At 50.2% G+C, this 17293-nt stretch overlaps 1 protein-coding gene across 1 annotated transcript in view; it reads right to left on the reverse strand.

Moving 5' to 3' along the window:
* Positions 1 to 5978: 5978 nt before the first annotated feature.
* Fhad1 (forkhead associated phosphopeptide binding domain 1) overlaps positions 5979 to 17293 on the reverse strand; it is a 100542-nt gene continuing 89227 nt past the window's right edge. Inside the window, exons 25-30 of the mRNA XM_036178632.1 lie at positions 15226 to 15321; positions 14584 to 14804; positions 13579 to 13744; positions 8915 to 8983; positions 6077 to 6130; positions 5979 to 5990 (exon numbers count right to left, since the gene is read on the reverse strand). Coding sequence (XP_036034525.1) covers positions 5979 to 5990; positions 6077 to 6130; positions 8915 to 8983; positions 13579 to 13744; positions 14584 to 14804; positions 15226 to 15321 — 618 coding nt within the window. The remainder of the gene's footprint in view (positions 5991 to 6076; positions 6131 to 8914; positions 8984 to 13578; positions 13745 to 14583; positions 14805 to 15225; positions 15322 to 17293) is intronic.

Genomic DNA, 17293 nt, shown 5'->3' on the forward strand with positions numbered 1-17293 from the left:
GCATCCCTGAAATTCTGTGAGTCTGTCCTATACCTTTTGGGCATGGAAGCTTCTAGAAACAACTCTGAATGAATGGGCGGTGGGGGTGGGGGAGGGAACAAGAGCAAGCGAGAGCTAGGGAGAGAGGGAGGGAGGAAGAGAGAGAGAAAGAGAGAGAGAGAGAGAGAGAGAGAGAGAGAGGATGAATATAGCCCGAGGCCATGGAGTGGGGGTGGGGGCTCAGGCTCTAAGATGTAAGGCCTCTGTGCTTGGCATCAGGCAGAACTCAGCACATGTCATCTCTAAGCCCCACCTTCAGAAAAACCTATGATCCTGAGCAGGTCACTTCTTCCTTCTGGGCCTCAGTTTTCTCGGCTGTAAAATGGGGAGAGGGGCTGGAATCAGCTGGCAGAGCGCGGGATGGCAACGCCTGCTGCTTCCCCCACAAGTCTCCCTCCACCACTGACCTAGGGCCGCATCTGCTCACCCATACTGAGTGGACGGACCAGAAGACTGCACAGTAGTTCTGAAGAGCATCAAGGCTCAAGACCCCATAGGAGAATCATCATCACACATATCCTCTTGCACTCGGGTAGACTGAGGTCCAGGGATGACACCTCCTAGCTAGCTGTGGCTGCCAGCTCCACCTCCCAGGGGCACTGGCTCCTCTCCTCCCTGCCCCTCTGCTCTCAACAGAGTTCTGGCTGCGATCCTGGGACCTGCTGGGCCCCAGGAGGCAGCAGCCACTTGCACAGTGGAAGCAGAACAAGCATTTTGTGCTCTGAGAGGCCGTCTGCGGTGGTTCCCAGCCGGGACTCGGCTGGGCTGGGCTTGGCGGGCACAGTGGGGCCTTGTTTCCCTGAATACAGACAGCATCAGCAGCTTTGTGCCCCGGCCAGGGACTCTGGCGAGTGGCACTTCCTTCCCCTGAGGTCCAGCTTTCTGGCCCCTTCCTGCCCTGTCACCCCTCCCAACACCCCTGCCAGCAGTGCTGCTGCCAAGAGGCAGTTCTGAGGAGCCCCCGAAAGTACTTCTCCATTAGACGTGGTTCCCCAAAACAGCCTGTGTGAATTGAGTGCTCTCTGCAAGCACAGTTCCCAGATCGTTCTCTCCACCAAAGTTATCTCTCCCAAGCTTGCTCTTTAGGGGTATCTGTGTTCCCCCAAACACTGCCACGGTCTGGGGGGTAAGAATACTACAGAAACACAAGACAAGGGTGACTGGAGGAGAAAGGTAAATGGGCTGGCGGTGGCCGGCCGGAGGAAAAGTCAGCCACACACACAGAAAGGATGTGGGGATGTGTTTCAAGACACTAACGTAGGTATCTGCGATAGAAAACTCTGAAGGGAAGATCATGGCTTTTGGAGCTTTGAGCTTTTGGAGTTCGAACCCTGAACCTACCATTTTGTAACCGTGAAGCCTTGGCAAGTAACTTCAGTAGTCTGTGGCCGGACTCCATGTGTGCAAGGGTGAAGAAACTATCCTGGGTTGGTGGGAGGCATGCAGAGCTCCTTCTCAGCCCTATCGCTTCACGGATCTATGACACATGTGAATACCCTTCGGACTACCCCACAGGGCAGCTCTACTCACAGCTGCCCTAGGGTTCAAAAGGAAGGGATGTGGATTCCTGCTCTCCAGGCCTAGTCAGTGGAGACTGAAGAACGGTCCTCTAGTCCTTGAACCTCCTCATAGTGGTTCGGGGGTGGCATTCTAGGAACAGCACAGGGCTTCTAGTCCTCCGAGGCTGGGAACCAAACCCTCTTCCCCTGTGTGAGGGCTAGCTGTGGGTGGGAAGAGCCTTCTGAGCCCTGGATGTCCGGAACGGCCCCTCCTGGCTTCCTGGTTGGTGCCTGGGCACTGCCAGCTGGGTGTGGCTGGGCTGCCAATCCTTTACCTGCCCACTGTTTTCTGCTACGGGACTCCCTGCAGACCCCTCCAGAACTCAGCTTCAGTGGCTTTTACCCCATCTGGGATGCACTCCAGCCTAGTACCTATAGGACCGACTTTCCAGGAACCCTAGGTGGCGTGACAGGAAGTAGGGATGACTGTCATATGGAGGGGTACCATCTCTAGCCCCATGGCCCTCGCTTTCTCCCCTCCATATTGTTTGATTTTTGTGGGGTGTGGAATGACTGAGGACACAGGTCTAGAGGATATCCTTCTAACCTGGTAAGGGTACAACTTGGAACCATAGCAACTGGAGGCTAGGGGTGGGAGTCTCTAGGCAGGGCACATAGCAAGAGGACCCAGTGCTCTTCTTAACCACTGAGCCAACTCTCCAACCCCTTGTTTTTTTGTTTTCTTTTTTTAAGACAATATCTTATATAGTCCAGGCTGGCCAACCTTGAATTCCTGATCCTCCTGTTTGTACCTCCCAAGTGCCGGGATTACAGACATGTGCTACCTACCATACCTGGCCCTTGAATATGTTCTGAGAGCCTGCATTCAGAATCCGTTCAGGGGAGGAAAGCCTGTACAGTAGGCCACTCAGCCACCACTGACCTGACACCAGGGAGGTGCAGTAGGCCACTCAGCCACCACCGACCTGATACCAGGGAGGTGCAGTAGGCCACTCAGCCACCACTGACCTGACACCAGGGAGGTACAGTAGGCCACTCAGCCACCACCGATCTGACACCAGGGAGGTGCAGTAGGCCACTCAGCCACCACCGACCTGACACCAGGGAGGTGCAGTAGGCCACTCAGCCACCACTGACCTGACACCAGGGAGGAAGAAACCAGATAGCAACTGAGGTCCTCTTCCCTTCATACTTCTTTCATTGGCTTTTTCAATAAGACTGCCACCTGCAGATGGTTCCCAAATGTCACTGCCCCAACCTGTTGTGGCACCAGAGCCAGAAAGATGCTTATCAAAAATAGATTCCCAGGTCCAGGTGGTGCCACCCCCGTGTCTGCCAAGAGTAGGGCAAGAAGGGACTGTCTGGTGTCTATTTGACCTGACAAGAAAAGGCAGATGTGTTCATTGACCTGGGTAGAGGAGGCAGCTGCTGACTTTGGACTGACCCATGTAAACAGGAAGGGGTGGAGCCCTGGCAGAGCCTAGCCTAAGCCAGCCTCCAGACAGACAAGACCCAGTGTTCAGCTGGACATCTTTGGGATCCCAGACCACATCCTAAGGGACAGAACCCAGTCTGCAACAGTGCTGCCCAGGTGGAAATTATACTCTGGGTTGGCTTTTTCTGGCAAATCACAAGGCCCAAGCCATTCCCAAGTAGCCATGGGGGCCTTAGCCATCTCCCCACAGGCCTCTGTGGCCTCAGATTGGGTGGGACCTCTTGAAAGAGGCTTTAGAGCTTTGCCCACCAACCTTTGCCTTTCCAGCACTTTGACCAGAGTAATTATTATCACTTTTACTTGCTTAACAACAACAACAAAATAGTTCCAAGGCTAAGCCAGGAAGGCAAGGATTTTTATGAGTGTTCTGGCTTAGTTCCCTTATGGACCCTTCATTCATTATTACCTCTTACTAACACTGTGGATGTCTTTCCCTAACCCCTCTCAAGTATATGAAAATGTATTATATTCATGTATATATATGTATTATGCATGTGCATACATGTCAGCGCTAAGGAAGTTTGTATTTTAGATCTTTGGATCAGGGATGCCCAGCCTGTGCAGGTGCATGTGTGAATGCATGTGTGTGTGTTTGGTGTATGTGATTTATACATAAAGAACTCATGTTTGCCCCCTTGGAAGTGGCATTGCCCCTTTGGTGATGTACAATTAACCTCCACACTTGTCTTCCCCTGCCACGCCCCAGGCTCTCAGCTCAAGTCTGTCACAGGGTAGACATGGTGGCTCATGCTTCCCACCCCATGCAAAGCAGTATGGTAGCCCTGCCTAAGCAATCAGCAAGTCTCTAGGAGATGTTTTAGAGCATAGAAAACTAGAAACATGTCCACTTCGGCATACAGCCCACAAACAATGACAAAAGACTGTTGGCTGCAAGAGAACAAGAATCAGCCTATGACATTTTGGAGGGCAGAAGACAAAGGCCATGGGGCCTTGACAAGTGGAGACACTTCTGAAGCTATTGGGGGGAACCTATGAGTGGGCAAGCCTGGAAGAGACTTCACAGGTCCCGTCTCTTTCCCAGAGACCGTGCTGACTCTGTCTCCCTTAGAACTCCAGGCATGTTAGGGAGGGGACCCAGCAAAAATTTGCAAGAAGCCTGGAGCAAAGCTTTCTGCACCATTGAGTCCTTGACCCCAGAGCTTGAAGCGATGCCTTCATGGCTGGGAAATGAGATGCTGCACTTCTGGAAGAAGTACACTTTATCCCATTCTCTGCAGCCCAGAGGATGCCTGACATTCCTGGATCTCCATGTCAGAGAAGCACGATGTTCCTGTGACATCTGGGCCCCCTAGGTATCTTTGCGTAAATCCTCAGGCAGTTCTCAGACAAAAACTAGCGGTGTCTCTCCCATGTTTGTGGATGAAAGGCAAGTCTGCTCTTCACAGCAGGCAAAGGTCTCAGATCTAAGGGACCCCCAGGACACTCTCTGTCCTCTCAACATCTACCTCTGTCTAGTGTTGGGATAAAGATATTGAAGAAAAGATTTTTGATCTTTAATAATGTTCCTTTTGGCCAGGCAGTGATGGCATACAGCTTTAATCCCAGCACTCAGGAGGCAGAGGCAGACAGATCTCAGTGACTTTGAGGCCTACAGAGTGAATTCCAGGACAGTTAGAGCTGTTACACAGAGAAACCCTGTCTTAAACAAAAAAGAACAAAAACAAAAGACCAAGCATGGTGGCATATGCCTCTATACTAGGAGACAGAGGCAGGTCAGATCTCTGTAAATTCAAAGCTAGCCAGGTATACATAGTGAGTTCTAGGCCAGCCAAAGTTACATGGTGAGAGCCTGGCCAAAAAAAAAAAAAAAAAAAAGTTCCCTCCATAGACTATATGCTTTTTCCAATGTTAATTTTGTTGGTTTAGACCAATGTAGCCTTTCAGAGACCCAGGGCACAACAGGAGACAGAAATTATGGGGACATGAGAGGGATAGAAGCATCTCATCCAAGGGTCTGAAGCCGCTCACCAGCAGAGATGCAAGAAGCTAGTACAATTAACCCTTCTATAAAGGCTGCTGACCCGGACTCCACAGTCCTCTCATGCATAGACATTTAATGTTAATGCAGCTAAAAGCCTGAGTGTGTCTGACCCTAGGTGGGTCTCATGCTTTCCCCAGACATCAAGACAGCCTACCTTCCTGCACCCCTGTAGGCTGGACTTCAGCCTTATCAACTGTAATTCTGTCTTTTGTCTCTCAGGGAACGCCCACTGATAAGATCGTCAATTCAAACACCACCCCAAATCCTATATATGACTATCATAAAACACGGGGAGAACCTTGACTCTCCCCTGTGGAGCCCACACCCACACTGGGTATGTCTGACATAACCCTTGTGCTTAAGCCTATATCAAACTATCTGGAATAAAATCTAAAATCTCCAATTCTGCTTTGTAAACTGGCCTGCCCTGAAATACTTTTCGTCACTGATGCTCTGAATCCTGGTTTAGCCTGAAGCTGTCAAGGGTGACAATGTGAGTGTGTGTGTGTATGTGTGTGAGCCTTGGGGAGACCGGGCCATATTGGGGGGTGCTACACCTCCTTCATCTGCACCCCTAAAATGCTGACAAGTTTATATCCCTGTTCATGTACAGAGGAAGCAAGTCTACCCCAGCCTTCCACAAGCTCGTCTCTGCTTTTAGCAAGGCAGAGTGCGGATTGGGCAATTCCAGGAAGGGCTGGAGCACAACTGTGATGGTTCAGTATATTTAAAATGTCAGTCTTGATTTCCAGCTCTTAAAAAAGAATATTTTAGGTGGCGTTCTCTCGGAATTTAAGAGAAATGCTTACCCAAACTGTGGTACACTCGATAGCTCCCACCTGTGCTGGGCTCCATGGAGCTATCCTCATTAACTGTGTGTCTGGGGACACCTCAGCTCTGAGCCTCAGACCCCCTGTGTGGGTTAGGTTAACTCCTGCCCCAGAGGTGAATGAGATGTCATGCCGGTAGGAAACGCAGAAGTGAGGTAACTGCTAACTGCTTCCTCTCTTTCTGACTCACCTGGAGACTTGACTTCTGCATCTTGTTCTTGACCATCTCTACAAATATGCGTCTCTTTAATACAGAAAGGACAGTGACAACATTTAGTTAGACTCATACTGCCTTTTGCCTCAAAGAGGAATGGATTCTTCTCTGTTTTAAAATGCTGCTCATTTGGAAGGTTGGGCCCATTTTTGGGGGCAAGAAGTGACACATAGGCTTCCAATAGGGGGTCCTGCATAGCCATTTAGGGATCTCTGCTTAGATTCTAGGTAGGAGGAGACCAGTTGGCTTAGGGCTCTCCCAGAGAACATAGACCCTTCTCAGGGGGCAAAGCTGCTTCTATTGGTGTCAGGGCCTCGCAGTACAGGGGGACAGAGGGCTCAGGGGTCCACACAGTGCAGGTATAAGAAGCCCACAGTGGCTGCCCTGCTTGTCGGGGATTGCCTGTTGGGAAGCTACTGTCACCCAAGTCCAGCAGGCTGTTCTGATTTAGAAGTGTTGGCCTTGGTGTCGTCTAGACCCTTCTTAGGGGTAATTCCCAGAAGAGAGACCCTTTAGAGTTTCAGGGGTACCAGAGGGAGGGAGCGAGCTGGGGCCTCCTGTTCAGATGTCAGCAGATAAACCTGAGGGGCTGTTAGGGAGAGGGAGTTCCCAGAGAGCTCTGAACACCCAGGGTCACAAAGACTGATGCCTTCAGAGCTCTGGATGGAAGAAAAGGAAGAGAGATTGGGTAAGCTATGAATCGGGAGCCTGGGTCCTTCCTAAGGAACTGGGAAGGTGGTGGCAGATGGACTGTGGGTCTTGTGTTCTTGTATCACAAGTTTCTCAGAGAAGCTGGAAATCCAGCCTATCGAGATATTACTTAAAAAATATAACGAACAACAACAAAAGACCCCCAAAAGCCCAAAACACCACCACCAAAACCTCAAAGCCAAACACATCCCATGAGCCTGCTGTTTGTGATGCTGCTCCTTAGCCTCCCTCCTTGGCAGCGAGCTGGTGTCTATACTCAGTGGTGGACTGCCAGAGAAAACGGTGCCCAAGTCCATTCAAACTTCGTAATGAAATCACATCTCTATGAAAATATCTCTCCATCCAGTGTTTGGGATATACTTAGACTAAATTACTAGTTGTTTCCCTGAATTCGAAAGGCAGAGGGTGTAGCTCTGTAGTAGAGCGTGTTCCCAGCAAGCAAGGGGCCCCAGGTTCTGTCCCCAACACTACAGGAAGAGCAAACATGAAGTTGATCTGTAACTGGGCTCTCCCCAACACCCACAGGGGGGAGGGAGTGGGGCTGTCTCTCGGAACAGGGAGAGTGAATGCTTGTCAGTCTCTGCCATCCTCTCAAAACAGCTGTCCCCAGAACTCTTTGAGTCCTGAATTTAGCTGGCAGTTGCCCTCTGGGTATTTTGTATTTAGAAGGCCTTGAGCATGCAGCTGTTCAATATTTATCATGTTGGTGCTGGAGAGATGGCTGTTAGTGCCGACTGCTCTCAGGGGACTTGAGTATGGTTTCCAGGGTCCATATTGGAGGTTTAGGACCACCTGCCTGTAACTCCAGCTCCAAGATATATCCCAAGCCTTCTGGCCTCCAAGGGCAATTGCACATGTTCTCATGCCACATACACACATATGTGCACTTGAAAAAAAAGACGCACGTGCAGGCACGTATGTCACAAACCTGGCTTAGAGGGTCTACACTTGGACAATGATCACCATCCAGAGTTTGCGGTATTATAAAGTGTTGATTTAAAACCTCTCTCTCTCTCTCTCTCTCTCTCTCTCTCTCTCTCTCTCTCCCTCTCCCTCTCCCTCTCCCTCTCCCTCTCCCTCTCCCTTTCCCTTTCCCTCTCCCTCTCTCCCTCCTTCCCTCTCTTTCTTTTTTGGGGATGGAACCCAGGGCTTTTTTCACGCTAGGCAAGGACTCTACCACTGGCCTGCAGCCCCAGCCCTTGTCTGGGTACCTTCTTTCCCTGTTTTCTCCTGTTTCTACAGCAGAACCCTTTACCCAATCCAGGTCCCACAAGTATGCTGGCATATAAAATATATGTACTAAAGCCACTCTGGTTAATGTGGGGTTGGGGGTGCCAAGAGTCATCGCTTCCACAGGACCCAAGGACTCTGAGGAACCCTATCTCACTGCTCCCAAATCCATTTGTGAATGAAGGCCAACTGGCAGATAGCTGAGCCTTGAAGGGCAGAGAACAGGAGTTGGACTCATGGGGTGTGAGGCCATCAAGAGATGCTCTCAGGTGTGACTCAGTGGACACTGTGTATTGCTTTTTCACCAAGGCTGCTCTTAGGGATGTGGCACATCATGTCACATGAGGCTCCTCTAGGGGAATACGCTGCATGATCCTTGTTCTGAGGACACTGGGAACAGCTCATGTACTGTATTTGGAGATCAGCGTGAACTGGAGACCAAGTTAGATGGATCTCCATTTCCTGGCTGCCAGGAAGCCTGGAGTAAGGTGAGAGCCGATCCAAGTGTCACGGCTGCTATAGTCAGGGGCTTTCATCTCCATTCTGGGTCCCACTTTGTACCCCCTTACCCTTCATCCTTAGGACAGAGGTCCTGGGATACCCACTCTCTCCCTTTCTTCTTTACTCACGACTTTGTCTCCAAATCCCCAAGACATTTAGTGTTCGAGATGTTTTGTGCCGTCAGCCAAAAGTGCACTGGGATTTCCTACATTTTGGGACCCTGGGTTAGACACTTGCCCTGTCTCCTAGGTCCTTTGTCCAAAGTGCCAGTAGGCAGTGGGCAGTGTGGGCTGCTGTTCACGGCTGCAGGGTTCTCATCCTTGCAAGGATGGGCTACTTTGCATGGGGCTGCCTGACCTCGCCTCGCCATACCTGCTTCTCACTGTCTTTGAAGGGGCAGCTGCAGGATGCATTTCTTTGCTCCTGATCTTCCACTCGGTCCTGAGTGAAAACACCAAGTGAGGGAGAGAACATTTAGTCCGTCCTGTTCCAGTCTGGGGTATACCTAGGAGGGCTTCTGGGAGATGCTATGGTTCACTGCCCAACACTCTCAGAAGAGGCACGTGGGAGGGTGGGGCCCTTTTCCTTCGGCACTTTGCATCCACACTCTGCATCACTTACCTATGCTTCATTTTTTCGGCCTTCCATCCCTGTGGCTCTCAATCCATCCCCATCCAATATATCTACTGACTTCTTCAAACATTTTTTTCATTACATTGTTTATTTATTTAGTGTCTGTGTGAGCCATGAGCTCACGTGGAGGTTAGAGAATAACTCCAGAGAGTCTGTTCTCGCTCCACTTTATGGGTCCTAGGAATCGAACTTATGTAGATAAACTGGGCAGCAGGTGCCTTTATCTGACAAGCCAACCTCACCTGCCCAACATCTTTCTACTCCTTGGCCACAGTGGGACAGAGGCAAAGAGGATGTAGACAATATCTGGGCCCAAGCCAATCTTAGGAAGCAGTGAGGTTGACAGTGAGTTAAACAGATAAGGGGGACGATGGTGACCAAAAGCGTCATTGGGCATCCTACTCGCTCAGGCTTTGTACCCACGCTCTTGTTGAACTGAACCCTGTGGGCCATGCCCTGATTATATTCTCACCCCAAGACAAGGAATCTAAGGTAATTACATGGGAGGGGCTTGAGGCTCCAGCTAGCTGAGACCACTCCTGAAAACAGCCACCAAGCCCCCTGGGCTGGGATTTGATAAACTGGAGCATGGAAAGGAGTGAAGTTTTCTCCCCTGGCCAAGCAGCCACTGATGGCAGCTGTTCTCACACTCCCAGCCCTGATGAAGCCCGGGAAAGGGCTCACAGGCTTCTCAGAGGGCAGCTCCCGGGTGTTTAAAAGCTTTCTATTGAAAATTCCCATCTGAGCCATTCACGGAGAGTATCTGCTCTTTCTTGGCCCTGGGCCCCAGCTGCATTCACCAGCTAGAAAAGAATGCTTCACAAAGGAGCTGCCAGCTTTGTGGGAGCAGGAAAAGCCTGAGGGTTTGCTGGGCTCTCAGCTGTGGAGGGGGCAGGACCAGCCCCAACTGTCTGGAGTTGCCTGTCTCTCCCTCTAGTACTGAGTTTTCTGGGGTGCTGCTGGCCTTCTGCCATGTACCCCTCCCCACTATCCTGCAAAGTGGGTCCTGTGTGCCACTGCCGTTGTTGAGAAGCCAGAGACATGGGATGGTCACCTGCTTGTCACTAGGTCTCAGAGGTGGGCACAGGTGCCTTACCTGGGAATGTGGAAACTGCACAGGACTGAGCACAGCCAGGGGCGTTGTGGTGGTCCTGTTGCCCCACAGAGAGCTCTGAGGTCCCAGGCTCTGTGTGTGTCCAGCACCACGCTTTTCTTAGTGTCCCACCACACAGTCAAAGGTGTTAGTGTACAGTCAAGCCCCTCTTAGGAAGACAATAGTGAGTGTTCTCCCTCATGCACACTTCCCAGGTCTTCCGTAGACACAGATTATAAAATTGTGTCTGTACATAAGACAGGAGAAGAGGAGCAGAAATGTCGTGGGGTTCAGAAAAGGGCGTATAGGGGAGAGTGAGCGTGTGTGCATAATGTATAGTATGTATGTGCATGAGAGTGTCTTCACATAACCCAGTGCCATGTGCAAAGCCTATACATCAACGAAAAGTCAAAAAAAGAAAAAAAGAGTGTTAGTTTTGGGGGCATGGCTTTTGATTCTGCAAAGTTCTGTATTGTGAAGATGTGCTCAAACATTAAAATACATTTGTGTATACATGTGCGTGGGTATGTAGTGTGTGTGTGTGTGTATGTGTGTCTGTCTGTCTGTCTCTTGTGGAGGAACATGGTTCTGAAACTCCAGACAAAAAATTTCCTTCCTCAGGTCCCAACCAATCTATATTTATGATATTACACAGGAGACTTTGAAAAATGTTAAGCCTCCTTGAGAAAAAAATTAAACACAAAATTTAAAGAACAATTGATTTTCCTTTAAGACTCTCTCCCTTAAAAACAGGCTTTCACCAGGCTGGCCTCAGACTCTTAGGGATCAACCTGCCCTGCCTCCTGAGCGCTGGGATGAAAAGGGTGTGCCTCTACACCCCACCAACTATTTTTCCTTCCTTCCTTCCTTCCTTCCTTCCTTCCTTCCTTCCTTCCTTCCTTCCAATGAAAATACCCTCCTAGGATGGACAGATGATTTAGAATTTCTTTTCCCCTAGCAAACAGGAGTTTCTGACAATATGTAACATCACAGGCCTTATATGAGAACCAGAGCCCCAGAATGACACCCCCACCACCCTGGCAATCAGCGGGGTGAAGAGGTTACAGGGACTGTGAGGCAGAGGGCTTGATGGGAGTTCTGTGTCTGCTGCTGGGCTGCCAAGCATTGTGACCCTTTGTCAGTCTCAGGTCCCCTCTGAGCCTGCTGGCCCAGGATGAGCCCCTTGCAAGCTGTGGAACGCAGCAGGTGCAGGATGGAGAAGGCACACCCAGCCAGCAGGCACATGTGAGCCTGAGTGGAGCGTGACATTTATCAGCACAATGTGGCCGTGCTGCAGCTCCATCTATTCCTCCATACGTAAAACCTGAGAATTTGCAAAGCCCCAGCCCTAGCTCTGCTGGGACCCCTGATGCAGGTTCAACTGGGCCATTTCAGGTCGTCCATGTAGGATGTCTCGTGCCAACAGGCCTGGGAGGGTGCATTGTGTATGAATGAGGCAGCTTGTGAATAATGCATGTGACACTGATTATGCAAATCCTCAGGTTCTTAGATTTTCAGCCAGCACACCACAATGGGCTGCTGGGGGCCCTCTGAGGTCCTGTTCTATGATTTTGAGTCTGTTCTTGAGGACCAGGGCTGCCAAATTCCAGGGGGCACCTTAGGAAGAAGTGGGCACCCTGGCAAGTCCGAACTCCTATCACTGTTTCAGCTGCCCTGACACGGCTCAGTGCAAAAGGCTCTGGTTTTCCCTGAGGTGTTCCATGGCACATACATGTGGAAGCTTGTGGTGTTCAGTTCAGAGGGTGAGTGTGAACAGCAGTGTTTGGGGTTGCTTTCACTGCTGGGGTGGGACTTGGCTTCTACAATGACCCCTGCCCCAGTAGAACTTCCTGGATGAGGAGGGACATCCTTTTCTCATGGCATGGTCTCATCAGAGCTCTCTCTCTCTCTCTCTCTCTCTCTCTCTCTCTCTCTCTCTCTCTCTCACACACACACACACACACACACACACACACACAGAGTCACATCCATGTTGATGGACACAGAAGAGTCATGTGTATGCCTATGTCAACACAGACACAAACACTGTTACAGTCACACATTTATACACATATGCAAGCATGTCCATTGTCATGCATATTTGAACATTTGTGCACACAATCATATACACACAAACACTCATGCACATATATGTGCATATACATCCACGCACGCACACATAAATATGCAGCTCCAAAGTCGAAAAAGATAACAATTACTACAGAGATCCTGGGGGCCAGCCCAGCATACAGTATAGGAATCAGGCGAGACGCCTGAGGCCATGGTGCAGCCCTATTTACCAGCCATTGTGTGAACCTAGGCAAACCTCCCAACCCTGTTTTCGCTTTATTTTTTCTTCTTCTTTGACAGGAGCTCATCTCATGTGGCTCAGGTGGGCCCCAAACTTGGCTATGCACTTTTAACCCTCCTGTCTCTACCTCCTGAGTACTAGGCTCACAGGCAGGCACCACAACACCCCGTTTATGCAGTGCCGGGGATCTGAGCCAGGGCTTTGTGAGTGCTAGGCAAGTTTTCAACCAGCTGAGTTTCATCCCATCCCCAGCCCTGGTTTCTCAACCCACCAAGGCTCCATTTCCTCATCTGTAAAAATAATTCAGGACCATGTCCTTTCCCAGGAAGGCCCCTTAATAGCATTACTAAGTGGCCATGTCTGCAAAGCACAGACCAAGCCCTGGACCTATGGAAAGTCATGTAGAGATAGATGGTGGTAGTGGTTAATTTCCTTGTCAGCCTGCTCCGAGACTGAGGTCTGTTCTGTCTCCCCAAGAGTTGAGGGGGCTGCCGAGATAGCTCAGTGGATGAAGGCGTCTACTGCCAAGGCTGTCACCTTGAGTTTGATCCCCAGGACCCACATGCGGAAGGAGAGAACTGACTCCTGAAAACTGTCCTCGGACATCCACATGCATATTGTAGCACACGCACACTCACACACGTGTGGGCAATGAAATAAACAGATGTAATAAAAAACAATGCAGATGGACACTGGGGGTCAGGGAGGTTAAGAGCCTGCTTAAGATCTCAAAGCTGGTGGTAGAGTGTAGAGTGCAGATCCCAACCAGGTCTGTCGGCCATAAAGCCTATTCTACTATCTGCATTGTGGGGGCTTCCTGGGATTATTTTTGAGACAGAGTTTCCTGTGTAGCCCTGATTGTTCTGGTACTCACTCTGTAGGCCAGGCTGGCCTTGAACTCACAGAGATCCACTTGTCTCTGCCTCCCGAGTGCCGGGACTGAAGGCGTGTGCCACCATACCCAGTTGTCCTATCTTTTTAAGGGTCTGAGTGGCTCACCTTCTGCTGCTTGAGGGCCCTGTTGAGTCTCTTTTCCTGGTACAGCTGCTGCTCTGTACGCTCCAGGGCCTCCTTCAGCAGTGCCTTTTCCTCGGCTTCTTTGTAGACATCATCCTCCAGCTTTGCCACCTGCGTCTGGTACATCTGAATGGATACTTTGCTATGCCTGGGTGCATGGAGAGACAGAGTCCCTTTCCCCCTCACCGATCCCATTGAAGGCCCCGACCTCTCTAGATCCTTCCATATGGGGTTGACTTATGAGACCATGACAAAGACTTGGGGACTAGAGTGTGCAGGACTCATTGGACGTGGACAGCATTGGATTTCTCAGGATGTTCTGCCGGCCTTTCCAAGGCCCTAGGGTGTGGGTGGGGACCTGCAAGTCTTCAGGAAATGATGGACCTTCAAAGTCACACAAGTGCTAAGTCAAGGTTCAATATGTGTGTGGACACCCATTTATTTGTGTGAATGTGGGCATGCATGTGTAGGGGCTGGAGGACAAGTTCAGGTGTGAGTCCTTGCCTTTAACCTTATTTAAGTCAGGATCTCTTTGTTGCTTTTCTGTTTTGTATACCAGATCAGTGAATCCTATTTCTGCCTCCCATCTTTCCATAGGAACACTGGAGTTATAGACACTCCTACTCCTGCTTTTATGTGGAGTCTGGGGATTCAAACTCAGCTTCTTACAGCTGTGGGACACCTGCTTTTACCTATGGAATCACCTCCAGCCTTTTGTTATTTTGAGACAGGGTCTTATGTTGCCCAGGTTAGCTTTGAACTTGCTGTGTAGTAGAGGATGGCCTTGAACTCCTGATCCTCCTGCCTCTGCCTCCCAAGTGCAGGGGTTATAGGTGTGAACAACCATGCCAAGTTTTATGTACTGCTGGGGATGGAACCCAGGGCTTCGCGCATGCTAGGCTCCAGGAGGTCATGTTTCCCAACTGGTGTTTGTGCTTAATCTGAATCCCGGCCTGTCCACGCTTAGGCAGGGAACCCGTGCGGTACCTGAGCTGCTCCAGTTCCCACTGGCATCCTCTCAGAAGTTCTTCTTTCCTCTGAAGCTGGTTCTTGAGCTGAGTGATCTTATCAAACACCAGGTCCAGGTCCTTCTGTCGGAGGTGGTTGACCGCCTCACGCTCTTTGGGCGAGAGGTGCTTCAAGTTCACATGGCCCAGCATGTCCTTGATATTCATCAGGCTGCCAAGCGTCCTGCTCATGTCCATGTACTGCAAGGAGATGGGTTGCTGGTAAGAGCAGAGCCGCAGGATACATGGAGGCTGACGTCTGATTCCAGCTCATTCTTTGCAGCCGTAGGAATCAAACAAGCATGCTGGAAGTGACTGCAGTTAGGTTTCATTTCCCCTACAGCCATGAACAATAAGTCTTTTCCGGAATGGGTGGGAAACGACAAAGGAAATTAACACTCAGTCTAACGATGGAGCTTTCAAGGAATTGGGCTACGTGCTGGTTCCTGTCCCATGCTGGGTAGCAGTGGGTCTTGCCGAGTTATTAGAACAACTCAATATGGCTCAGAGATTGAGACTTAGTAAAAGACCCTGTGGTTAACGGTGATGACTTGTGGGGACCAGTGCTGGGCAGAAAGGAAGGGGAAGGGAAGGGAAGGGAGGGGACGGCACGCACACACACCAGCTTCTCACTGAGTTCTAAGGCTTCTGTAGCATCTGTTCTCATCGACTTCTCGATGGCCAAGTTGGAGCCTGAGTTTAAAAGGCCATTCTGGGGCTGAAATAAAAGAGAAATGAATACTCTCTTGGTGTTCTGGTTTCGGTGTCAGGCATGGGGAAGCTAGAACCCTGTGTGACTTTGGAAGAGGGGCTCCACAGCTTCTTATCTCTATTCCTGACCATCTAGTCTGAATTCTTGGTCATCGGCTTGGTTATATGCCTGCCGGTTCCTCCTCTGATGTCTTCCCTCTAGAACAGGGTCTCAGCTGAGCTAAGTTTGCATCCTACTCTAGAATAGTGTCTCTCAACTGGGTTAAGTTTGCACCCCACTTTCCCAGGTTATTAGTGACATCTAGGCTCATCTGAAGAGGTCATGCTACCGGTATCCAATAGGAGGATGATGAGGCTGCCACTGAATGAGACAGTCCCCAATCAAACTAGACGGGAGTCATCTGACCCCAGATATGCTGTGTGTATGGAGAGGGAGGCCAGTGGCCAACCTCGGGTGCCATTTCTCAGGAGCTGTCTGTTTCCCATCTTGTTCTTTGATACAGCGTCTCTCACCAGGTCCTGAGGCTTGTTAAATCCCCAGAAATCCTTCTGTCTTTACTTCTTCAGCATTGGAATTGCAAGTGCATACTATGGTGCTCAGCTCTTGGTTTTTGGAGACAGGGTTTCACTGTGTACCTCTGGCTGGTCTGGACTTACTATGTGGACCAGGCTGGGCTAGAAATCACAGAGATCCACCTGCCTCTGCCTTGCAAGTGCTGGAATTAAAGGTGTGCGCCAGCATATTTCCCTCTTTTTAATGTGTGTTCTGGGGATCAGACTCAAGTCATGTTTGTGTGACAATTACTTTATCAATTAAGGTATCCCAGCCCTTGACCCCAAATATTGTGTCAACATTGAGAAGCCCTGGCCAAAGTGACAAGCTCCATAGAGATGGGGACCATGTTGCTGTCTGTGTGTACTCCACTTCTGTGCCTAGTGTGGCACTCACTGGTCACACAGGGGCACAAGATATGCCTGAGGAATGAATGAATGACTGAATGAATGAAGTCATTTTCACACAGCAGAAATGAGTCCTCCAGAAGATGTGGCTCAAATGTTCTCTGGATGGGTGAGGCTCCCTTGGACCATTTCCTGAGATGATGTAGGCTGGGCCATGTAGCTGTGCACTTGCTATGCCCTGCATCAAGTCAGCTGACCTCTGGAAGCTCTGACTGGGAGCCTGGGACAGCAACCAGGCCAGGCAGAGAATGTGGAGAGCCATGAGCAACTGTAAAAGACCTCATCAGGACCCAAGTGGACTTCGTACTCAGCAGGCACATCTTGGGCACCTTGGTTGGTCCTCAGCATCTGCAGGTGCTGCCAAGTGACCCCTGAGGACCAAAATAGCACCAAAACCCTGACCATAAACCAGAAAGGTTTTACAGTGGTAAGTGTGGCTTGACACAGTTACATACTGAGATAAGAAAAGACGTGTGTGTGTGTGTGTGTGTGTGTGTGTGTGTGTGTGTGTGTGTTTGTGTTGTGCACATGCATATGGTGTGGTGTGTGTGTGTGTATGTGTGTGCACATGAATGATTTACATATGTACAGGTATGTGTAACTTGTGTGTGTGTGTGTGTGTGTGTGTGTGTGTGTATGTGTGTGTAGGCCAGAGGAAATTGGTTGTCTTGTTCTGTCACTCTTTACCACTGAGAGACCCTTAAGACAGGGTCTCTCAGTGAACCTGGAGCTAGGCTGGCATCCAGCAAGCCCCAGTGAGCCTCCTGTCTCCATCTCCCATAATGCTGGAGTTAGAGGTGGGTGTGTGCCATACCTGGCTTTTTCCATGGGCACTGGGGATTTGAACTCAGATCCTCATGTTTGAAGAGCAAACCCTTTGAGCTGTCTCCCCAGTCCTGACAAGGGGAGGGTCTTTGAAGATGACAGTATATTAAGCAGAGTCCTCTGCACCCCTCTCCAGGACTCCCCCTTTTCATCCTTCTCTATCGACTGGCAGGGTGCCAGAAGAGGGCAGCCAG

This window comes from Onychomys torridus, chromosome 2 (genome assembly GCF_903995425.1).
Source record: "Onychomys torridus chromosome 2, mOncTor1.1, whole genome shotgun sequence".
In the NCBI taxonomy this organism is placed as follows: Eukaryota; Metazoa; Chordata; class Mammalia; order Rodentia; family Cricetidae; genus Onychomys; species Onychomys torridus.